This window comes from Mus caroli, chromosome 9 (assembly GCF_900094665.2).
Source record: "Mus caroli chromosome 9, CAROLI_EIJ_v1.1, whole genome shotgun sequence".
NCBI lineage: Eukaryota > Metazoa > Chordata > Mammalia > Rodentia > Muridae > Mus > Mus caroli.
In genome coordinates this window covers 65,109,729-65,135,654 of record NC_034578.1, presented here as the reverse complement: position 1 = coordinate 65,135,654, position 25,926 = coordinate 65,109,729, and the positions used below count along the sequence as shown (strand labels likewise).

Genomic DNA, 25,926 nt, shown 5'->3' with positions numbered 1-25,926 from the left:
GAAAACAAGATTCAAAGCGCACTGAACTATAGAGAGACACGTGTACATGTGTCACCACCATCAAGATTCAGTGTGTACTGGATGAGAGAGAGACACTTGCGCATATGTCACCACCATCGGACTCTCACCTCTCTCTTGTACTCTAGGTTTCCCTTTATCCAAGTCTTCAGTGGCCTCGCCAAGATTTTCTGCCAATATTCTAAACAGAAGATTAAGATCCTCTTGATTTAGACTAACCTGTGAATAAACAAAAAAAGATCATTTTAAGATGAAAGAACTACAATATAGAAAACAGATTCTCGGTAATAAAACAGAATAATCTTAACAGTAACTGAGATGCGACCCCTCAGATTGGCACCTGAGGACTTTACCACTTGCTTCACTTTCACTTCTACAATTTTAAATAAAATATTAAAACATATAAATAATAATATTTGCAAATCAATGTTAGCCCTACTGGCTGGTTTTTACTTAAAGTTAATTGTACTTAAAGAAATCTTGGCCATTTTTTAAATAACAAGCTCTGGAGACTATCACTCTTTAAAGAACACAGTAGTTATCTGAGGCGTATTTCAGTCTCCTTAAAAACAAGTGTGCAAATAATACACACTAGGAGAGACAATGTAATAAGTAACTTGTGCACAGATTTCTACAATGGGTGTGTAGCAGATTTAAAAGTTAATAATATTTAACTGAAGACTAAATTCTACTGGAAACTCTGTTGGACAAAGTTTACTAAAATGTTTCTTTCACTATGCAGGAAATAATCTGCACGTTCCTCGTGCATATGAGGAAGCTTTCAGGGTTGACACGTCAACAGTAAAGTTATTTTCATGCATGTACTTACATTCATTGAGTCAAGACGCCCTTTAATTTCTACAACAGGCACCTTATGGTACCAATTTGCAGCTAGATTCCGACTTACAAAAAACTCCAAGTTAATTGGGTGCAACAGCTGAATATCAGGGTGGGAGGTGCCTGGCTGGATTGCTGTCCTAGTAAACAGAAGACAGGCTGTCACAGAGAGCAATGAACTATAACAGCAAGCAGAGTGCCAAGCATAATCTGATGCTCTAGATACCAAATGGTAACTTGCCTGCCTCTACTTCCTGAGTGCCGGACTTAAAGGCATACACCACCATGTCTGCCACCCCCCCCCCAATTTAAAAAAAAGACATTTTTTCTTAAAATCATAGAAAGGAGAAGAACTGAGCTAAAAGTTGTTTTGGGTTTTTTTGCTTGTTTTAAATTCATAATGCTGCAGATATATAAGAAATAATCAAATTCATCATTCTAGGAATAATATAGTTTGTGTCACATTATAATCCTTCAGTCAACAATGGGTCACATCTACCTGAGTGTTCGGCTAAAATGAGGGAGCAGAAAAGGTCCTACTGCTTGGGGACCAAGCGCCTGTCACAAAGTCATTCTGCAATCCATTTAATCCATCAGCATTAGGCATACCTACCAGATTACCCAACAGACTCATAACATGCAGACAGCTCTACCCATCCTACATATAACGTTCAGGCAGTTATGCATAATACTTAACCTCTCACAAGATGGTAAATGACCCCATCAGCTGTTTCCTCGTCGACTATACTTCCTACAATTTAGACTCTCTTCTTCCTACTTGTAAGAAAATTTCATGTATTGTGGATCTTGGCTGCATTGAGACACACAGAAGGACTGCCCTAGGCTGATGACAATCACACTGAGTTGCTCACAATGACCCATCAGTGACAGTGCCTTCCTCCGAGTGCATGCTTGTGGTTAAGCAGAGGACAGCAGTGTATTTGTTGGTACTGAGACCAAAGACACAACAGTGACAGAGCAGCAGCACAGGAAATCAGGAAATCAGAAAGCACAGCCATCGCTGAGCCATTTCAGAAAGCTCCCACAGGGATTCTCTTCTTCACCCATAACTGTCTCTTATTTATTTTGAATAATTAAATCGCCTTTGGTGAGATGAAAATCATTTTTAAATCTTTTTGTGTCCTCACATGCCACACACCATGAATATTGAGGACACAGTAGTACTTACACAGCTACCAAAATGTGTAAGCTCACTGAAGTCCTGAGTTACCAGGAGAGCCAGGGCATCGACCTCATGCAACACGGGCAAAGGGCTGTTACAGAGTAAAGATCTGCTACTGCAGAAACCACCTCAACAGCAGAGGGCCCAAATGGACGCCATGCGTGATTCCAAGGGTGGGGAGAGGGAACAGGCAGAGGGGGTTACTACAGTGAACATCACCGCAATAACTGACGCCACCTCAATCCTGATCCACGTTACACAGCGGGCCACTATTAACTTCTAGAAACTACCATTCATATCATAGGTTAACAAGAATAAATGGCTTTACTTTGAGAAATACAGGTTAAGGCATTCAGGGACACAGGATCAAGATGTATATTCTGTTATTTCATTCTCTCTCACTTGTTCCTTTTTTTAATTTTTTTAATTTTTATTTGAGATAGTGTCTCACTATATAGCTCTGACTGTCCTGGTACTCTCTGTGTAGACCAGGCTGGCCTCAAACTCAGAGATCTGCCTATTTCTGCCTCCCAAGTGCTGGAATTAAAGGTGTGCATCACTACACCTGGCTAAGATTTCTATTCTCAAATAGTTAGCAACCACTGTTTTGGACAGTAATATATACATATTTTAAAACAAGCAAGGTAAAGAATTAAACAAGCTGGCAGATCTACAGGAAGGATGTATATATATATATGAACTCCAGCTGACAGAAATTAGAGTTTTTTGCAACTTTTTATATCAGAAAATGATTCTGTTAAAGAAACATGGTGTGAAAATCCCATGAGAACGTAGTACATACTTCATGGCACAGCTCTGGGCATGCTTACCTAGAGAGTTTCAGTTTCGTGAGCTGCACCTCCATTTTGTCGATCACTGGAGGATTTGCAGCGTCTTCTCCGGACACCAGACTGAACTGATTGTGAACTCTAATTAGCCCAAGATCCACCACGACAGCATTGGTGGAGAGAGAGGACTGCGGAATGACAATGACGGGTGCTTTCAAATCAATATCGACAGAAACACGGAAGCTTCTCTGGGCGAGATCCTTCACGCTCGTGGCCGCCTTTTCCGCAGCCTGGGCAGTGGCTGCACTCAGCGCCTCCTTGGCCACCTGGAAATTGTTCAGGAAGCTCTGTGGACAATATGTAAAAGGAGACGTTCAGAAGCAGGGCATCTGTGGGTGAGCCTACCTTCTGCTAACACGCATGCAATTTCCTCTAAGGGTCTTTAGAGTTGAGCCCTATTCTAGTGAGCGGAAGAACTGTGGAAGGCCATCCTCAGTCACGTGCTGCCCAGCTTTGCGCAGTGATCGGTCACTGGGGGGCAGCGGGGAGCCCAGGGGTGGGAACACATTTTCAACACTTCAGCACTCAGTTAGCTTCTGTGTGTTCTAGGAAAGCAATTTCAACCACAGACAGAAATCATTCAATGACTTAGATTTCAAGAGTTAGAGAGGGCTTTTGGCTACTACTTTCATACATAAACACCAGGCATAGTCAAACCACTCACGGCCTTAAAGCCCCAAGTTACAACATGTGTAATCACAGCCCTACAGCTTCTCGGGGCAATGTGGACATATAAACAGTGACTTTACCAGCAGCGACATAAGGAATTTATGAAGGTAGACAATCTGAATACAGCCAACGTGCAGTGCCACCACACCATCCACTGTGTTCATGTCAGTGTAGGAATCCCCTTCAGTAGCATCCGGATACAAATCCAGGTTGAAGCGAAAAACTTCATTCCCAACTATGGATACAGCCTGAAAAGCCAGAAATGTAAATGTACTCTCCCCCAGAAAAGCAATAGCAAAACAAAGCCTCAGTCAGAAAAGGCCTGAAATTATAATCTTCATAGAAATACATTTAATTTTTAAAATAAAGTCTCTATGCAATAATCAAAAGCTAGTGACTACCCATTCGGTGTTACATACTTTCTTATGAATTGTTTTGGGATCAACATCTGTGACAATAATGTTTTCCAGCCTGGCAAAAAGTGACTGCTTCTTTGATTGAAGAGAAAGAGAAGAATCAAGGCCTGAAAAAAATTAAGTACGTAATTTCTATAAATATAACAAATATTTCATTTCATTATGATTTGGGAATATAAGAATGTCTAAACTCACATTAGTAAATTTCCTGTTAAATATTTTTAGTTTTCTAAATAGCAAACTTATTTTTTGGTTATAATCTAATTATATAGGCCCTACCCCAATTTCCTGTTAAATATTTTTAGTTTTCTAAATAGCAAACTTATTTTTTGGTTATAATCTAATTATATAGGCCCTACCCCTTACTAAAGAGCAGGTGATGGCAGTTTGGTGAGAAGGAATCACTGCTCTTTGGGGTGTGAGCACTGGCGGGTTACCCACTCTCCCAAATGTGACCTCTCATCCTCGTGCGCTCGGGCAGCACTATGGGATTTAGTGGGCAACTAAGTGTAATAAGGGGACATGAAGTTGAGAGGGGACACGCTGGGAGCACCTGAGAGGACCTACAGTGGGGAAATGGTGGTAGCTATGATCATCTTGCCTAGTATACACATATGAAATTCTCAAAGAATAAAAGAAGTAGAAAAATACATTAAATATCATTTTTCTATGACATGAAAAAGATCCCTATTTTCTTAAGTGTATAATAAAGTGTTTTTAAAAAGGCAATAAAATAAAATATAATTACGTAAATTTCCAGTTCCCTGAGAGGAAATCTAGTACAAAGGAATCAATCAGGATAAGTAAGCCAAAAATACATTTTTATGCCTTTATAGATATTAAGTCATTTACATGAAGACTGTGCTGGCTGGTTTTATGTCACTTGGGAAGAGGGACTCTCATCTGAGAAAACGTGTCCATAAGAGTAACCATAGGTAAAGCCCATAACGCACTGCCTTCCTTAGTGATTGATGTGTGAGGGTCCAGCCCATGGCATGTGGTGCCACTCTGGAATAATGGTCCTCGGTTGTAAAATAAAGCAGGCTGAGCAAGCCATGAGGGGCAAGCCAGTACGCAGTATTTTTCTATGGTTTCTGCTTCAGTTCCTGCCTCCCAGTTCCTGTCCTGCCTTTCTTCAATGATTGACTGATGTGGAAGTATAAACTGAAATCAACCCTCTCCTCCCTAGGTTTTGGTCCTGGTGTTCACCACAGCAGTAAACACCTTGCCTGAGGTGAAGGCTACAAAAGTTTTGTGAACAAAGTTTATATAAGTAGGTGTGTTACCAATTTGGAAAGGAAAGAAGAAAACAACTACACTAGCTAGAATTTGGACATCATCTAATCCTAAGCACCCAGTCCAGCCACACCCTGCATCTGTGTGCAGTACAGAGCCCTCTCTACATACTTTCTCTAACACTGCAGAAAGAGAAAGAAGGAAAGGGGAGAAGACGCTTAGAGTTAAACAGCTGGAAAATACTGTGACACTTTACCTTGTATCTTGATTTCAGCAATATTGCTCTTCTCATCACAGACAGTGACACAGAAAGCATTCAGTTTGGCAAACAGCCTAAAGCCAATCACGTCACTATCTCTGGAGGGGACCATCACTAAAAACAAAGCAATGGATTCTAGTAAGCTAAACCCTACAGAAGTCTCTTCATATATTTTACATAATATATAATATATGAGTATAAAATATTTGTAAAATAAAATGTTATACAAAACACATACATATAAAAACAAAAAGTCTAAAGTTAATAGAACATAAAACTCAAAAAAGTAAAGTAATGTGCCTAAAGTCACACAGTTTTAAGTCGTATAATCAGAAGATGAACTAAGTTCTTTTGGATTCAAATTCTAGGGATTCTCAACAATGACAGGGAGTCTTTGAGGTGCTAGAGAAATGGATCAGAGACCTGGGATCCCAGCACCCACATGGGGACTCACAACCATTGTCACTTCAGTTCCAGAAGCTCGAATGTCCTCTTCTGGACTCCATGGACACTGCACATGTGATGTATACACATACATGTAGACAGAACACCCAACACATAGAAAATAAGATTGTTTCAAAGATGCAAATAGTCCCTGCCTTCCTATCTCAGGGTCTCTTTCCTCAAAGGCTGCCCTGAGGAGACTTCTAGACACACTAGGATGGGAAGAAGGACTCAGCACACACACATGGAGTTTCCTCTAGTGATCCTCCTAAAGCAATCCCCAGCCACAGGAAGAAAACAAAGTTTCTTCAAACAGTAGTGTTGTTTATATTTTTTCCGTGTGTGTGTGTGTGTGTGTGTGTGTGTGTGTGTGTGTGTGCTGCTTTATTTTTTTGAATCAAGGACTTTCTATGCCACCTACCCAAATGGCCTGGAAATCATGATCCTCCTGCCTCAGCCTCTCAAATACTGAAACTGCAACTATGTTTCTCTATATCCACTACCCCTGCTTTATGCACCAGGTGGTTCAATTGAGGAAAACCCTAGAAGCAGAGGGAACGGTATTCCAATGACTGGAGATTTGTCAGTTTGTTTACTGTGTTTGTTTTGAAAGAGAGTGGAATACTATGACTCCGACTTTCATCAACAGATAAATCCATTAACAGCTTCATAATCTAATGGCATTATTGGGAGATAATACACTGGTGTGCCTTTGCAGGGCATGGCTTCTCTTTAGACCACCTCAGTCTGTCTGCCTCCTAGTCACCTCAACCTCCACCATATGCTTCATCATGCTTTGCCTGGCAACACACAGGCTCAGGAGCAACCGAACCAAGTGTCCATGGGTCGACATCTCTGAAACTGTAAGCAAAACAAAGCTTTGCTCCTTCAAATTGTTCTCCTTGGGTGTTTGCTATGGAGGACACTGCTTACTCTCCTACCTTTCTGCAGGGGAGAGTTCTTTTGTTTCTCAGGTATGGTCTGCACCTCCTTGGCCACACCCGTGTTCTGACTGTCTGATGGGATGACAGTTGTCAAGTAGTTAAGAGAAGACAGAAGAGCTTGTGTTTGTAGCAACAGATTCAAAGATGAAAAGGCCACCTGAAAGTGTTTTACAGAGAAAATTAGTCCTTTCCTAGTTGCCACCTGTGGTTTCAGCAAAGGCCGCCTCCAAAACAGGATAGGGAAAGAGAGAGAAAAGACCACGCCTCCCTGATGTAGAGATCTAGGGATAGCATATGACACCTACACACTCAGGGACACAGGAGAGCATCATGGTAACTAAATACTCCATTCCCAAACAGAAGGGTCATGGAGCCAATGACTGCCTCCCCTGGCCATCTGCACAGTCAGCATGTAACTGACTTCCTGGTCTTCAACAGGCCAGTGTGATTATAGAAATGCCAGGTTTTGGTATGAAGCTTCAGAATCACTGTGTGCTACCATATCTAGAAGTGACTCCAAATGTGGCGTCCATGACAATTAAGCTTAAGGAGCAGAAATGTGAACACAAACTCAAGTAAGAAGTGAGTGGTTTATTTTCAAATAAGATACGCTACTTTGGTAAAACTTCTTACCTTAATAGTTTGTTCAGTTTTCTCAAAAGTGGTTTGAAAACTAGGCCCATTCCTATCAACCTGAAAAAAAAAAAAAAAGTTCCAAAGAACAAATTAAGAGCAAAGTAGATTTTTATAATCTCTTTGTGTGTGCTCATGTGCATGCTTATGTGGAGAGATATGGAGGAAGAGAAAGGGGAGGTGGAAAGGGAAGAAAGTGGGGGAGAGAGAACACATACTGGGATGGTTCACAGAACTTGCCCCCAAAGGCTCATATATTTGAATGCTCGGTCCCCAGTTGGTAGAACTTTTTGGAGAGGATTAGAAGGTGTGGCCCTGTGAAGGAAATGTGTCACTGACAGTAGACTTTGAGGTTTCAAACACCACACCATTCTCAGCTCTATGCTTCTATTTACAGACAAGGATGTAAGCTCCCAGCTGATGCTCCTGCACCATGCCTGCCTTCCTACTGCCTGCTCTCAGCCATAATCGTCATGGACTCTAACCCTTGAGATTGTGAGCCCCAAATTAAGTGTTTTCTTTGTAAGTTGCCTGAGCTGTGGTATCTGATCACAGCATAGGTATCTAAGACAACCATATATCATGTTGTCTTATTTTAAAAGTACATACACTCCTTTTCCTAACAGTGGAAAGTGCTCTTATTAAGCATGGAGGAACATGCATTCCCTCAGGTAATTGAAAAGATAAAGACGGGCTGGTGAGATGGCTCAGTGGGTAAGAGCACCCGACTGCTCTTCCGAAGGTCCAGAGTTCAAATCCCAGCAACCACATGGTGGCTCATAACCATCTGTAACGAGATCTGGCTCCCTCTTCTGGAGTGTCTGAAGACAGCTACAGTGTACTTACATATAATCAATAAATAAATCTTTAAAAAAAAAAAAAAAGAAAAAGAAAAGAAAAGATAAAGACAAGGAGAGAACAGGTAAGGGTGACCTTACCCAGCCATCATCTGATGCTTGTACCACTCTACAAAGCTTAGTTCAATTGCTGGTGAGAGAAACACCAGTTCTTCACAAATTGAATCTCTAGAGAAAGTTCTGTTGTAGTGGGGTCTTTGTTCTAAGTCAAAACATTTATCTCTCACCATAAGCACTCCCTGGCCTCAGTTCTGTCCTTTGGGAGCAAAGAGGAAACGAGAACTCTGAGGACTGCCTCCCGTGAGCAGCTTTCTGCCCTGACTACCTTGCCGGCCTCTCCACAGCCTCTCTGCTCTGTGCTTTTCCTTAGAAAAGCAGTCACTGTGTTTTCAATCAGCTGAGACTACGTTTTAGTTCTTGTCTGTTTGCACATCTCTCTCTTCTAACTTACAATCACTTTGAGAACAGGAAAAAGCAACTTCAATCCAAATGTCCAACAGCACAGACATTCAACAACCCTCGAAGACAGAGAGCCAGGGAATCACTAGAACGAAGGTGAACACCATAGATTTCTTCTGTGCCTTTCACTGAGGTACATTTTTCAGTCCATCCCCAGTCCTGGCAGATCTCTTCTCAACTCAGTCTAACTCCACTTTCCCTTTTTAATGTAGTATACTCAACTAATTGCCACAAGAAGTGTAGTGGTGCAAATACACCCCAGAGACAGAAGAGCACCTGCTGTGCCCTGGGTTCTGCCTCTGGGTTAACAGCCCGGCAGCTTTGTAATATCCCTGTTCTCAACGAAAGCAGAAGGCTGAGAGCAAGTAACTCTGCTGAGATATATTCCTTACACACAGTCATCCTCTCTCCAGGGTACAGTGTGGGGCCCAGACAGCTGTGCCATCCTCCGGTGGCCCTTACCTTAATGTACTCCACTTTTAAAAGATCTAATCCAGGTCTGTCTGAAGAACTAATCAAGTGAATTGGCTTCTTTCTGGATCCTAAAAGAGAGAAATGCAAATGAGTTGCTTTTTTGAAACTTTAGATTGTTCTACATGTGTTTGTCTAGTGGTGCTTTAAATATATATCTGTGTACATTTTCATGGCTATGAAGGAACAAGGATCCTGGTGAGGACGTAAGACAGCTGAAATCCTGACCTTAGACTCCCAGCTTACTTAAAGCCCCTCACTTGCTTTCATACTGTGCTCAGAAAGAGTCAAAACCTCTAAAGACATTTTTAAGGAGGCCTGTGTATTTATAGGCAGCAGAGTGAACTATGGGTGTCTGAATCTGGAAATGTGGACTCTGATTCATCTCTCACCTTAACCTACAGCTATTTAACTTTCTCAACTATGAAACTGAAGATCTAGTAGATCCTTAAACTGTTTTAAAATGTTTTATTTATAGCTACTAAACTCAAATAATTTAAACAATGTCTTTGCTTAGACCTGGGGTTGTGGGGAAGAATACAAAAACTTTATTTTTAAACAGAGGATGACAATTCAAAATTACATTTTAGTAGGCTGTGGTGACTTACAGCTATAATTGCAGTCCTTGGGAGATGGAAGGAAAGGGACCCTTGTTGTATAGACCCGCTGGGACTATATGATGAGTCTGAGGCCAGCATGGGCTACAGAGTGAGCCTTGGTTTACTGAAAGCTAAAACAAACTTCTCCTTTGAGCTCAAAACTATACGTGTGTGTGGACACAGAGGATCTGGCTCCCAGGTCTGTGTAGGGAGGGCTGGCTAGCTCAGCGATCACTGAGCCTCGTGATCACTGAGCCATGCCCATGCTTCTCTTTCCATGGTCAATTCTGCTTCTAGAACAGCTAGAAAGCACCCACCCCTCATCTTCCCCTTTTATAGCTATTTTTTAATATTTATATGTGTAAGTATATTATTCTCATGTATGTATGTGCACTATGTGTGTGTGCCTGGTGCCCTAGGAATTCAGAAGGGTTAGATCTCCTGGACCAGGAGTGATAGACAGTTGTGAGGTGCCATGTGGATGCTGGGACTCAAACCCAGCCACTCTCAATGGCTGAGCTCTCTCTCCAGCCCCCTCTCTAGTCTTACTTGACACAAAGAAGAAAACAGCCTAGAAAACTTATTGTTTACAATTATTACTCATGTCTGTAATGTAAGTTCTATCATAATCTATTACCTAAGAAAATTAGCAACACTTAGTTGAAGTTTACTTTGGTTTCAGCTATTTTCTAAAAATCATAAAATGTCTTAGTATTTGACTAAAGCATTGGGCAAATTTGGAGGGGGGGGTTAATTGTCACTCATTCATGCCTCAAATATCTGAGGTCATAAGGAATACATTGAAATGATGAACTATAGAAATTTATGAGAGCATGGCCTTTGCACCTCCTGAACTTTTTATTTCTATCACAATACTTCTGTGTTGTGCAAATACTCTACCACAGTGGTTCTCAACCTGTGGGCTGCAACCCCCTTGGCTGACAGGGATCATCATCAGAAAACACAGGTATTACATTATAATTTATAACCACAGCAAACCTACATAACTATGAAGTATCAACAAAATCATTTCATGTTTGGGGGTCTTGACAACATGAGGAAAGTATTAAAGGTCGCAGTATTAGGACAGCTCTAACAGAATAGGCGTCTGTACCCTTAGTCCAGAACTAAATTCTAAAACCCATCATGAACAAGATAGAGGGTAAGAGCACGTTATTTTGGGTTCTTTAGCCTTACTCTGCCTATGAAATGGAATTGATACTCCCTAACGTCGGTGGACTTTCTGAGGTCATGTACCATAATGGCTGGGGACACCAGACCCCAGAACCAGGCTTCCAATGTCTCAATGTCAGGGCTCTGTCCCCTACAGTTGTTTGAACTTGGGTGAATGACCAACCTGTATATTAGTTACATGTGAACTGAAGACAGTAACACGAATACCTAATGGCCATTGTTCTAGAATGGAGTTAGTATTCATAAAGTGTTTATTGTGCTGTGCATACTAATGCAAATGTTTCATTATAAATGAGACTATTTCTATTTTCACGGCTGTTACCTTTAATGTCATGGTAATCCAAGCTGATTTTCCTCAAATAGGACACCGCAGTCAGGTCAAATGTCCTCATTGTTGCCTCTGTCCCTAACTGAGTGACATTAAATACTAGAATTGTCTCTTCTTCTTTCTGTTGTTTAGTGAGTTCCAAAACCACCTAAAAGAATCCACAGGGCAGGGGAAAGTTGTAGTAAGTGGTAGTCATTCTTAAAATGACAGAAGCACAGTCATTTCTCACACAGATCACTGCTAGAGTGACGACTCTAATCACATCCTCACACCAGACACAAAGACTGGGGATCAGGACTGATAGACCATGCAAATAAGGATAGGGTTCTTAGCATTTTTTTAATTAAAAAAAAAAAAACTGATAGATTCTTCTGATAATAGCAAAAAGTGGGAGTGTTCATTCCCACAGTATTTAAATTGATTTTGAAAATGACAGCCAAAATATTTAGCCAATTAAAAAAAAAATCAAGACATGTGTGGCAATTTTTTTGAAACATAAGTAACAATGTTGAGAGAATATCTTGTGTATTGTATGGATGCATCACCTGTCAATTAAAAAGCCTATGGCTTAGGAATGAGATAAAGGTGGAACATCCGGAGGAGAAGAGAATTCTGGGATAGAGACCTTCAGGAAATTTGTCTGGAAAGATGTGAAGAGACAGACACATGGTACCAGAGCACCTGTAACCAGCCACATGGCAGAATGTAAGTTAAAATAGTTATTTTAGTTATTATCTAGTCAGAGTAGAACCTAGCTATATGGGCAAGGTATCTGTAAATATATTTTGAGTCTGAGTCTTATTTCTGGGAGCATGGGGCTGGAGGGAAGACTGGGTCTAACTTCTTCAACGGATGGAGGCTGAAGTAGCACTGCTGCAGCTGAAGAGAAGAACAACTACCCTGAAACATTTGAAGACAGGGGTCAAGGGTCAAAGTGTAAAAAAAAGAGACAAGTCAAAAGCCAAGGAAGGGTAGGAAACAGACCAAGAAAATACCAATAAGACATAAGATTTATCAAATCTGACATGATGATTTAGGAAATCAATATCTATCATTCTAGAATATCAAAGTCAACCATGGACATCTCTGTATTATTTTGCACTTTCTAAGGCAAAGGTGGAGATGGAAAGCTGCAATCCCAGCAATGTGGAGATGAACACTGTCCTTTACAGAGCAAACTTACACATGTAGCTAAAAGGAATCATATGCCGGGCACAGAAGTCTCCTTTTACCCTCAAAATATGCTGTGACCTTCTCATCGGATTTCCTTTTCCTGTGCGTCTACTCTTTAGAAACAGACCTCAGGACTGAAGTTGGAGCCTCACAAGCTGTCAGCATCATGTCCTCAGCTCTGTCTCCAGTCATTCCCACCCCCTCTTTTGGTTTTCGGTTTCTTTTGTTTTGTTTGCTATTTTGAAACAGAGTCTTGTTAAATTAACCAGAATGCCCTGAATCTCCAGCAGAGACTAATAATGTTGTAATCCTCCTGCCTCAGCTTCCTTGATAACTAGAAGTACAGGCCTATACAACCATGCTTGGCTTTCTATGTGACTTTTTCTTCACGCTGGAATTTAGAAGCTCTGATGTCAAAATCAAAAAAATATTTTTACCTACCAATTAACACTAACCCTTCTCTTATACAGAAGCCCTGACTAAGCCATCTATCTTTTTTTAAAGCAAAAAAAAAAAAAGTTTAGAAGTTTAGTTTGCTAAAATTTTCCACAGAAGACAAGCATGACAATGACCAACACTATTTAGCTCAAAGGGAATTTACACTGCATGTGACACACAGACCTATAATCTCAGCACTCAGGAGGGTAAGGTAGGAGGAATGCCCCATAGTTAAAGAGAACCAAGGCTACAAAGTGAGATAGTTCAAGGCCAGTTTGGCATCCACAGCCCAACTGTAGTTTGAAAAAAAATGAAAGGAGCTGGTGGGGGGAGGTAATGTATACATACATACATACATACATACATACATACATAAAGACAGAAATCTTACCCAGAGATGCAAATCCTAATTAAGAGACCTGAGTTTTCCCAGAATAGATCACACTCACTGATTCCCCCTTAAACCATTTTTTAAAAACTTTCTATGGTTTCGAAATTGCATGTGCATTTCTGTGCACTCACATGTACCAGGAAGAAACTAGGATACACATTTTTAATGCACTTGAGCCGAGGTCAGCTCCCAGTCCAGAAGACCGACAAGAGCGTGCTCAGGAACAGAGACACATACCTCTTTAATCTCAAACTTGAGCAGGAGACTAACCAGCTCCTCATTGGGAACTTCAGCAGCTTTTTTCAGTTCTGAGGCTTTGACAGTTCTAGCAGCCTGCGAGTCTCCGTCCTCAGCATCAAAGTACTCCTCATCAGACTCTAAAGGACAGAGACACTCGTTAACCCAGACAGCATCCACTGAGAACCCACATGGACACAGGGCCTAGATTTAACACAGTAAACTCCATCCACACATAGAACTTTCATATTCAGACAAAATACTTTCAATGTATTTTTCAAGTCCCAAAGGGACTTGAACTGGCATGTACTAAAACTTAAACCAAACTTATTTTTCGCTTTAGTTCATTCGTTCAATATCCAGTAAAATATTTACTGGGCATCATCTATCATCAAGATGTGACCTCCACTATGGACACCAGCGTGGCCAGGCCTTAACCTTGTTAGATTCACCTATGTCTACAAGTTGACATTCTATATTCTAATCTGAAATTGTAAAGCATCACTTAGCCCTAGCTAGAGAAAAGTATTACAGAGAAATACAATACCTTAATTGAATATTTGGAAAACACTGTCAAGTCCCATTACCCACCCTTAAGACAAACAACAAACAACTCTTTACTTATCCAACAAAGAGATGTGAACATCAAAGACTATAAAATGCCCTGAAGTCAGTGTTGGTTGGCAGCACAGATAGAACATGTTCTAGAGACTCCTTAATCTCCACAAACACCCTCACTACATAACAACACATAGGTTTAGTGTCACAGAGAAACAGCGTATGCCAATCTTCACCTGATTCCACTCCATCTAGCAACAGTGAAGTCCCAAGAAGCGTTTTCGTCCCTCCTGAAAGAACAGGAATTGAGGCTACCTAGCAAAGAATGCAAATATTTTTAATACATGCTGATGAGAAAGATTAAATAACACAGGTGACATCTCTATATACCAAAAACATAGAAAGTAAGATAAAGGAAGATAGAAAGAAAAATGCCTGCACAGACATCACAGCCAAATCTTCAAGAAGTTAAAACAACCAAATAACAGTCAGCCGGAGCCTACACAATATTAAAATTACCCCCCATATTTATAAAGATATAATTATGCACAAATCAAGGAGTAAGTTTATGTCTCCGTGTACCACTTAGTTGCTGTGAGTAACAATATTAAAAAGTACACATTTATCATAGGCCCTTGAAAATGGCATCGTTACCAGCTAACTTTCTCAAACTTCTTTTCTAAGTAAGTAGAAATCCAACATTTAAGCTATAAAGTGATGTAAGCAACATTTAAGCATCAGTTAAAGTGATGTAGAACATTTAAGAGTCACCAAAAAAGGACAATCTCCACTTGAAATTTTATCTGCAAATTTATTTTAAAGCATTCTATTCCTAGTTCTATATAAGGTATATTTTATAAATTGTTGAGGCCTGCCCCACCTCCAGCATAGCTGTTCCATGCCTGCCAGCTCTTTCATATTGTTGCTATGTTAGTCATTGACAACAGACAAATAACTTGACTCGGAGCAAGGTCATGCAAGGTCATGCAAGGTCATGCTGATCACACATCCTGTTATGTTCTGTATGAGGTTTGTTCATCTTAAGAAATTCCGCAAAGCTTTATGCAGGACGTATCAAATTAAAGGTCAATATGAACTGCTAAGTCTAAAATAGCTTGAGTCAGAGCTGACCACCAGGTGGCACTTCCTGCACTCAATGTGGGGATTTGCAGTTTTAGTCTTTATGAGTTGACAGAGAAAGCTTGTTCAAGGTTGTAGCCTCAGCCCCCAAATTCTGAGCCACGGCCCTGATTAATCAGTCTTAAGGTGTGTGTTCAATAAACCATCTCTGTCTGACTGAGATCAGTGTTTGTGTGGTTTATGGGCGACTCTTGAACCCCAACACAAATGTGAACATCTTCCTTTTATTTCTGTTGCTTTCTGATTTTGTTTGTTTAGAGACAGCATCTCACTATGCAGCCCTACCTGGGCTGCAGCTTGCTGTGTAGACCAGGCCAGCCTGGAAATCAGAGATCTGCCTGTCTCTGTGCCATCACACCAGGCCCCATCCTTGTGGTTAGAAAGCCTGTCCTCAAACTATCACCAGTACTCAAAAGGTGTGGCTTTCTAGAAATCAACTTGTCATTTCCTCCATAGTGGCATACTCACCTGTCTCTCTGGAGACGGTGTGGATGACTTCTGTGGCAAAGGTATACTGTTAATCAAACACAGCGCATCTTTTATCTTCTGGTCAGAAATCCTCACATGCATCAAAGGCAGTCCTCCTGACACTTTAAATCTAAGAATACAATTTGACAGTGAGGTCTCAGAGAGGGGAAGGGAATGGGTAGGAGACTACAGAGGTCAAGGGTTAGCCAGCCATGTTTCAATCTCATTACATTTAGACAGCACTCTTAGAGAAGGGAAAGTTCTCTGTGAACCAATTTTCCAGACCTTCTAAAGCATCTTTCTTAAGCAAACCGGTGGCTCTCAAACCGTAGGTCACAACCCCTTAAGGGGATCTAGGGACCTTTTCACATGGTTTGCCTCAGTAAGCACAGATATTTGCATTACAATTCATAATGGTAGTAAAATTAAAGTTACAAAGCAGCAACAAAAATAAATGTACGGTTGGGAGTCAGCACAATCTAAGAACTGTGTTAAAGGGGCACAGCACTGGAAGAGTGAGGACCATTGCAGTAAAAGGTTGGTTTGGTTTTTTTTTTTTTTAAATGAGCTTTTTAAAAACAGGGTTTCACTATGTAGCCCCCGCTGGCCTTGAACTTGCTATGAAATCAGGCTGGCCTCACCTCTCAGACTCTCTGCCTCCTGGCTGCTGTGATTAAGGGGAGTGTATCACCACACACAGCCTGAAGTTCACTAATGCATTATGAAAGTCCTATTGAACACAATTCTCTACTATTAAAAAACAAAACCACAATATATATTTTACTTCCTGGCATCAAAGATTTCTTTCTATTAATATCAGAGTGCCTGCGCCATCACTCGTTGCCTCCTTGTCTTGTCCTGCTCTGCTCATCCAGAGCTCTGGGCAGCACCTGACATGTGGCCTGTGCACTTATTTCTGGTCCCTTCAGATTGAAATGCAAGCTCCCTGAGGTCACGTTTTGCTGCTGAGGGTCCAGTCTGCTTGTACCACTCACTTGCCTTCTGGCAGCTGCTTGCCTCCTGTCTTTCCCAGCACAGTCTTGACCACAGCTCCTCACACGCTTCTCCAGCTTACTGTCCTGCTGCCCGGCTAAGCTGTGACCAGCTCAAGCTGGCAGATACCTAATTCCTAAATAGGTTCCTGCCATTCAGTACAATCGTATTTAAGTAAGATTCTTAGTACTAATTGTCTCTATTAGAAAAAAAGAAAAGTATCTAATTAATGACCTTCTAAGAAGCTAAGATAAAATGCAGGTAAAACTCAAGAGTGTACAGAAGAATTATAATAAACCTAGAGTGGAAAACATAAAGATCAAAGAATAAAAACGAATGAGAAATAACTGAACCCAAAAGCTGGCTGATCAGGAAAAAGAAACAAAGGCACTACTGCTTGTGTCGAGAACGAGAGAGCAAGCATCTACAGACTGTTCTTAATGCAGGCAGAGAAGATGAGCACTTTGTACAGTTCAACCTCCAAGCTGGTCAAATGCAAACACAGAATGCTCACCTAGAACACTTCCAGCATAGCTCACACTCATTCACAAAAACATCCAGAACGTTTAAATACTCCCTAAAAGAAAACTGTAGGCCTAGAACACATTGAGTCTGTAAGGATCTACTGACACAACATTAAAGCAACCACACGGTGAATCTTTTTTTTTAATTAGATATTTCCTTTTTTTACATTTCAAATGTTGTCCCCTTCCCTGGTCATATCACAGTGAATTTTAATCGTACAGAAAGAAGTCAGACAAAAAAAAAAGCTAAAGCTTAATGATTTCATTCATTGGAAATTCTAGAAAATTCTACCAAATCTTCAGGATCAAGGAATAGATCAATGTTTTCCAGGGAAAGAAGTGGGCACAGGAAAAAGAGAGGGTGGCGCTCGAGGAAGCTTCTGCAGGTGGCGGACATGTTGTCCCCACTGCAGTGATGACCCCATGGAGACACAGACAGCACAATAAAGGACATCCAGAGTGTCAGTTAAACCTCACTAAAGCTCTTTTAGGAAGACATCGTAACAATTTCATGAGGATATACTAACCTCACAGTCTAGCTTGTACTTCTTTATTCCTTTAAGACATTTCTCAAGAGTGTACGTGGTTTCATGACCAAAAGAGCTAACTTCCTTTGAACCTTTTATTTCACGGACAGTGAATCCTGATGTTCACACATTCAGAATCTCAGATAGCCAATATTTATACAATGTAAAAATCTAACTATGAATTCTAAAATAGGAGAGACATCATGTCTTAGTCAGGGTTACTACTGCTGTAATGAACACTATGAGCAACAGCAACTTGGGGGAAAAAGGGTTTATTTGGCTTAGACTTCCACATCAGAGTTCATCATTGAAGCCAGGACAAAAGCTCAAACAGGGCAGGAACCTGGAGGCAGGGGCTGATACAGAATCCATGGAGGATGCTGCATACTGGCTTGCTCATCATGGTTGCTCAGCCTCCTTTCTTTGAGAACCCAGGACCACTAGCCCAGGCGGCTGGGCCATCCCACATCAATCACTAATCGAGAAAATGGTCTAAAGGTTTACCTACAACACAATCTTATGGAGTCATTCTCTCAATTGAAGCTGACTCCTCTAAGATAACTATAGCTTGTGTCAACCTGACATAAAACTAGCCAGCATAAAAGTCTATACAAGTATTTTCTTGTATTATAAGATAGAATAGTCACTGTTTTTCCCTCTCCCACATATATCCATCTCTGTGTCCTTAGACTTCAGTAGGTGATACTGGTGCAGCATCTTTGTTGACATCTAGTACAGAAGACAGTCATACTTACTTGGCCATTCTAACGTCCTTCTCCACCATTGCCTTGGCCAACTCAACGTGTATATCCATTGGCTGCAGTATATGCATAGTTGATGGATGCTGGAATCTACACTTCTTCCAATTTTCCTCTTTAAAAATAATAATTTTGATATTAATTAACTTTTCAAAAATAATCAGATATTCTGTACAAAACTACTTTACATTGCTAGAAAATACTTAACAAATTCAGTAAACAAATTTTTACTTCCTTCAGCATACAAATTAAATAATCTGTATTTTAATACAGATTAGTAGAAGATAAAAAAATAATAATAAAAAACACTCATGTGTAATAGCCACGACTGTTCCAAAAGGAAGATTCCAAAGATGGATTTTTCACAAGACTAATACAGTCAAATATAGATCTTTATCTATGACAGGGACTAAAGAGTTCATTGCTCAAATAATTGTTGGTAAGGGAATGCAATAAAAAGGGCAGTTTTTACAGCCTGTGTAAACACTCTCCTTTAAGAACCTCTGAGGCTCTTTACAGACAATAGCAGACATATCATCAATGTTAACAGATCTCACTGGGCAGAGGAGAGCACGGCCTCGGTAGGCAGAGGTTCTGTCCTCAGGTGACTGTCCACAAAATGACATGCTCAGAGATATTTAATCAACACTACTTCTTCTAGTAACAAAAGGAATATGGAAAACTGGAAAGCTGTGCTTAAGCAACAGAAAACACCAAAGCTTTGAGAACATAAACTATTTAAGTCTTGAGAGCATATCTACAGGATGAATACCTGTAATGAAAACACAGTACAGCGGAGAGGAGATCTTAGTGAGATCTAAGAATATGTATGAACATAGCGAGATATCCTGGGGATGGGACCCAAGTGTACACACAAGTCCAGCTGTGTAACTTGGCACCTGCAGGGCATGTGGGCTTCTAGGGCAGCCCATCATCTGAGATCATGTGCGGCATTAATCATTTATAGCACCATATCAGCAGTTTAAATGTTTTAGATTTGGGAACATCTCTCATTTAAGATTTTTTTAATCAAAGAAGCTTATTGTGGAGTTTTTAGATATAGTATTCTTTAAATATAAGTCTCTCAGACATCTATAAAAGTAGTTATAATAATACAAAATTAAAGACTGGGCTAAAACACTAAATATTTTCAAATAAAGGCAGCATAGAGACCATGGAAACATCCCAAAGCGCTGAGAGTGAAGAGCCAGAACCAGCTGCAACTTGTGCTGTGTTCAGACACCTCATAGTCATGCTACAGACCGGCCACACTCGAGCTTAGGTGCAAATGGTGCTGACTACCCTAGGGTTAATAGTCCCATGCTGACCTCTGTTACAACTGTGGCATTCTGCATTGGGCCACTCCTACTGGGTTTTCTAAAGTGATCAGCAGGACAAGTGTACAGGCAGTGTCTAGGACTGATGCCCAGGAGCAAACAGACCCATGCATGCAGAGCGTCAAGGCTAACAATGCATGCACATACTCGAACAAAGCTACTGGAGCTAATCTGTCCGCCCTGAGAGCTGAGCAGTGGCTGACCTGCTTTTGCAAAGAGCAACTGCACACTCTTTATTTCCACATCAAACTTGTCATACGCCTTGTCGATTATTTCTTCAAGGGATGAATTAGTAGTCTTCTGTGCGCCTTGGTCTTTACTGTTGAGCTAAAATGGAGTGAAGGAAAAAAACCTGAATTTCTTTCTATAACAGAAAAGTATACATATATATCAACATACCTGAGTCACATTTCAAAACTTCTAGCTAAAGATAGGAGAGTGCCTAATTTCCTGGTGATTTGTAAGCAGTTCGATAGGAGTGCACTACCTCACCGCAAGTCTGTTACGCTTGAGTAATAGATGCATCTGCAATCACTGAGCCAATTACACAGCTGTCTGCTTCAAATAACCTGCCCAGAGGGAGAGCTCCTTCCTCAGCCTGACTCCTAAGAGGACCTGCCAACTATGGCTCAGCTCTCTTACTGCCCACCCTCAACCCTTTGCCTTCTGGACACTACCCTGGAAGAGGCCATCAGGACTCAGCTCCACCCTCTACTTCCTTTTCCCAGATGGAATAAAGGCTCCATTCAGTTTAACACCTACCTTTTCCCAAATGCTTAGACTCAAGATGAAAATCCAAAATCTCACTTTGGTTATTTAGAGCAATCAAATATAGATAGATAGATAGATAGATAGATAGATAGATAGATAGATAGATAGATAGATAGATAGACAGACAGACTTTTTGTCAAAATCTATAGCCCAGAAATTGACACTGTAAAATTAAACTCTATAAACCATGAAAACTAAGATGGTTTCCATCTGGAAAACAGAAAAAACATCCATCCAGATCTCGATGCCAAATTATTGCCATTCTGGGTAGCCATATAATACATATGCAATAAGTCTAGAGTTAGTTTAAGTGAACTGAAAAAAAAAATAAGAAAGAGAGAGACAGACAGACAGAGAGAGAAGTGCACATACACCTACCTGAAAAGTACCAAAATCTAAAATGAGAAGATTTGACTTTTCATGGTGAAAACCTGTCTGTGGAATTATCAGGTAAGAAGGCTTCAGATTTATCCTTAAATCGAGAACTTTCCGAGTCTCAATGATATGCGTAAGTCCTAAAAGAAGGCCAGGGAAACAATGATGTGGTCAAGCCGTACATGGTGATACTACTAACAAAAAGACTAAGAATTTCTCTTGAAAGATATCAAGTAGTGTCAGTCCTGCCAAAAGCTGCATTCATTCTCATTCTCTCTCTCTCCCTCTCTCTCTCCCTCTCTCTCTCCCTCTCTCTCTCCCTCTCTCTCTCTGTATGTATGTGTATATATATATATGTGTGTGTGTGTGTATACATATGTACATATGTATATGTGTATATATATTACATATGCATATTTTATACATATTAATATATATTATTATATATTACAGTAAATCCTATATAACTAGTATTAGGTCTAGGCATAGAACGATTTGCAAGCCGATTGTTAAGCAACCTGATGTAAGAGTCTGCTGGGTTCTTTAAAACTAGGCATGCACAGCACCATGAACGGCTCTGAAGAGTGGAGGTGGGGGTCGTGCTCCACCTCAAGGTCACTCTAAAGCTCGGGTTCTTGGCTGTAATGCAGGAAAAGCACCTCCACCCTCCATTACTCTCTTCCTCTCTACCAAGTCTATTCAACTCTGAGCGAGCCATGTCCAATGTATGATATAGACAGAAAAGAAAACCTAAACTACTTTAAACACAATGTTTCCATTAAGATGGCCACCTTTGGAGTTTAGCTGGTGCTGATAGACACACTAAAGATTTCACCTGTAGCTGTTCTCTCTTTAATCTCTTCCAGCTTCATCAATGTAGCTGATGTAATTTGCTCAAGATCCAACCCCTTATTTGACTGAAAGAATTCAACAACAGCATTGATAGTTTTCTGTAAAAGAAATTTAAAACACGACAGGTTGTACGTTAGATCTACGTTACAAATCTGAAGAATTCATCTCATTTATAAATAGCTATGGCTTTGAAGCGGATCCAAAAGCTACTCTGTGTTACTACTTCCCTTTAGGAGTGAGAGACAACCATGAGCAAAGACCAGCCTAGTGAGCTGACGGGAGAGAGGAGAATCTGTATATGTCACAGCACGGGCAAGAGGTCTAAGTGGCTTGTGGAAGTAGCAACTGGCACGCCCTCTAGTTTCAGCCTCCAGGTAGAGAGGAAAGCCTATCCCTCAACACTAAACTTGGATTATGTCATACTTTGACATTTAGAAAAGAAACGGAGGAAAGCTATTCACTCTTACCTACAGATAAGACTTGATTATAAAAAATATGAAAGATTTTATATGACAAAGTTTTGGAGTTGTGCAAGAACTTAGTACAGATGTGGCTGTGTTAAAGAAACTGAACTGAAACTGAAAGTGTGTAAGATGGAAAGTCTGGTCATGGGTATTGCAATATAAAACTGTTTTCAACTTCATTCTATCATTGTGTGTGAGTGCTTGTGCACATGTGAACACACAGGTCACAGCAAATGTATAGGGATCAGAAGATAGCTCTGTGGAGTCAGCTCTCTCCTACTGCCTTTACTTGGGTCCCAACAACTGAACTCAGATCATCAGGCTTATATGGCTAGTGCCTTTACCCTGGGCCATCCTTTCAGCCCTAAAAAGAAACTTTTAAATTTATTTTTCATGTATGTATATAGCACATGTGTGTGTAATATATAATCATGTGTGTATGTGGCTGAGTGCACCCATGTTCATGTACAGATGACAGAGGAGAATATGCTGTCCTGTTCTGTCACTCTCTCTACTTTATTCCCTTCAAGCAGGGCTTCTCATGAACATGGAGCTAGGCTGGAGGCCAATAAGTCCCACCAATCCTGCCCACCTCCCACAGTGCTGGGATACAAGTACTGGACCATAGCAGTCTCCTTCTTGAAGGCCAAGGATGCTGACTCAGTCTTGTATTTCATAGCACACTCAGTTTCCCCGTGCACTTACATAGTAATCCATCCCTCAACCCTAGAGACAGCTTCAAAAGTCGCTTTCTGCCTGCACTTACAGCGTCATAGATGACCTCCACAGGCTGTGACTGAACAATCAGAGTCTGGTCAGCAGGACTGTTCTCAGGGTTGGTTTCAAACTCAATTTTGAGCAAGGATGATGTAGTGTCACCAATGGAAGCCACCAGTGATGGCACAATGTCTTGTTGTCGCAAGCCTGTGACGTACCAGTGTTCTAATTTTGCTTCTATCCTATCCAATGAGGAAATAGCAAGCATGTAACAGATAAAATTAGAGCTATCTCTTTGAAAATTGCCCTGACAACCAGCCTTATGCCCAAAGTTACAGTTCGTCTTCTTAAGCTGGCCTCCGTTTACCTACAAAACCTGATTTTGTTCCTGAGAGTCAGTATTTCATTAGCTATTTATCATCCACAGTAAACGCCTACATTAGTCAACCCCAGGACATGGCATAGGTTCCCATCACAGGGTTTAAACATAGATAATGCTATCACCATGTTTCTACATCACTCCCACATCCTCTAGCTGCCTCCTGCTTCTCTTGGAACCCTTCCCATCCAGCTGTCTACACCTCCTACTGTTTCAGTTTCCCTCCCCCACAACTGAGCTATGCAGTATACCTGTCCTATTTCATGCCATGCTCTACAGTAAACTGCCTAATGTGTGAAAGTCTTCAATTAGCTCTTTTTGCATATCCTTTTATCAGATACAATATAAATGTCCTGAAAACAGAAATGTATTGTACCCTAAACCACTGCCACAGGGCAGACACTCTAAATAAAACACTACCTGACAAACACTTGCAGAAAGGAGAGAGGACAGAAGAGTGAATTACACAATTCACAATAAAACATGCAAAATAAAAGAAATGAAAGAAAAGCTGTTTCTCTTCGGTATTCTTTCATGTTGCATAAGATTATATATTCAGGGCCTAAAGCCATAAATGAAAATACGTTCTTAAAACTTACTTCAATGCTTGTGCTCCTGGTCGCTGGGAGACTTGGGTACCCAAGCCAATTATCTGGATTCTCAAAATTTCTGGAACATTCCTGTTTTCTCTTATTATAATAGAGGTGCTGACCAACTTCAGAGTCAGTATATGGGCCACATACTAAACAGGAATAAATAAAAACAGTTAACATGCAAATGACTGCTAGCTTTAATGGTTTCTCTTTAATTAAATATGGTGGCTTATCAAACAATTCAACAAAGCTTGTGGGTTCCAGCACCTACATACTCTCCATGAATAAACAAGACTAGAAAATTCAATGAAAGCCTATTAGACAGACTGCACACTTACAAATGATCCAAGTTTGTCTGCTTCATTTTAAAAATAAAACAGTGAGAGAAGCAGAGAGTGTCCACTGAGAAACCTTCACCTAAGCAAACTAAGCATCCCAGACCAATGCTCTAGCTGAGGAAAAGAAAAACGAGGCCTGCTGGATGGCTGCAGAGAGTTACACTCAGATTACACACACACACACACACATACACGTACACACACACACACATACACGTACACACAAACACACATACACGTACACACAAACACACATACACGTACACACAAACACACATACACGTACACACAAACACACACACACACAAACACACACACATACATACACGTACACACAAACACACACACAAACACACGCACACGTACACACACACACAAACACACACACAAACACATACACGTACACAAACACACACACACATACACACAAACACACACACACATACACACACACACACACACATACACACACACACACATACACACACACAAACACACACATACACACATACACGTACACACAAACACACACACACACATACACGCACATGCACACACACATTGCCATTACACACAAATATGTGTGCCCATGTGATACTCCAAACCAAAAACGTAGTTGGAACAGCCACTGGGGAGATGATACAGAATTTGGGGATATATTTCCCTTCGAAGCATATTAAGTTTTAAGAGCAAGAAGGCAGGCTGTGAAATAAGGCTCCCAAGAAAATACTAGAAATCAGGTCCTAACACACGGCAGGGCACTGATGAAAAACGCCCTCTAGACTGACTGAGACCCAGGAACAGCTAAAGAGAATTAGAGGAAGCTCTCCAGATGAAGAGTGGAGAGACAGAAATGCAGGGAGCTGAAAGGGGACAGAAGACGCCACAAAGGCGCAGCTCACATCCCAGAGGAGGACCCAGAGAGCAGTGAGGCAGAAACTACTCTCACTGACTAGACTTAGGACATTCCAACTATGTAAACAAAAGCGAGTATAAATGTGTATCACAGCAAATCCTGCAAACCTAAAGAAAAGAGTGAAAAACTTTCTCCACTGGATGGCCCCATATGAACTACACTAATTGGACCTGTGAGTTCTTAGAGTCAGGGAGGATAGTGAGTGGAGGAAGAAAGAAAGAAATAGTTGGGAGGGGACATGTTGGGGGGTTCGGAGCCATGGAAGTGGGACACAGAGGTGGGCTTGACCATATTTCATTGTAGTCATGTATGAATTTCTCAAGAATAAAGAAAAATTAGAAATTATACTATAAAAATTTAAGTAAATAAAAATGCCCTTCATTGATGAAAACAAGATACACAGGAACTGAGTGAACATACACATCACTATAATGGAGTATGGCTCACAAACGGCAAAAGCCAGACAGCGATAGAATTATGGACAACCTAGAAAAAAGAAAGAAAGAAAGAAAGAAAGAAAGAAAGAAAGAAAGAAAGAAAGAAAGAAAGAAAGAAAGAAAGAAGGAAGGAAGGAAGGAAGGA

The 25,926-nt window shown here is 40.7% G+C and overlaps 1 protein-coding gene across 3 annotated transcripts in view; it reads right to left on the bottom strand.

Moving 5' to 3' along the window:
- Vps13c (vacuolar protein sorting 13 homolog C) overlaps positions 1–25,926 on the bottom strand; it is a 158,024-nt gene that overhangs the window by 79,471 nt on the left and 52,627 nt on the right. For all 3 annotated transcript variants that reach the window (XM_029482031.1, XM_021171411.2, XM_029482032.1), the window contains 19 exons: positions 24,097–24,239; positions 23,168–23,360; positions 21,921–22,035; positions 21,089–21,225; positions 20,143–20,266; positions 18,600–18,717; positions 15,801–15,930; positions 14,429–14,507; positions 13,635–13,774; positions 11,390–11,543; positions 9,266–9,345; positions 7,488–7,547; positions 6,852–7,011; positions 5,464–5,580; positions 3,975–4,078; positions 3,636–3,803; positions 2,869–3,173; positions 848–995; positions 129–237 (listed from right to left, as the gene is read on the bottom strand). In XM_029482031.1, coding sequence (XP_029337891.1) covers positions 129–237; positions 848–995; positions 2,869–3,173; positions 3,636–3,803; positions 3,975–4,078; positions 5,464–5,580; positions 6,852–7,011; positions 7,488–7,547; positions 9,266–9,345; positions 11,390–11,543; positions 13,635–13,774; positions 14,429–14,507; positions 15,801–15,930; positions 18,600–18,717; positions 20,143–20,266; positions 21,089–21,225; positions 21,921–22,035; positions 23,168–23,360; positions 24,097–24,239 — 2,584 coding nt within the window. The remainder of the gene's footprint in view (positions 1–128; positions 238–847; positions 996–2,868; positions 3,174–3,635; positions 3,804–3,974; positions 4,079–5,463; positions 5,581–6,851; positions 7,012–7,487; positions 7,548–9,265; positions 9,346–11,389; positions 11,544–13,634; positions 13,775–14,428; positions 14,508–15,800; positions 15,931–18,599; positions 18,718–20,142; positions 20,267–21,088; positions 21,226–21,920; positions 22,036–23,167; positions 23,361–24,096; positions 24,240–25,926) is intronic.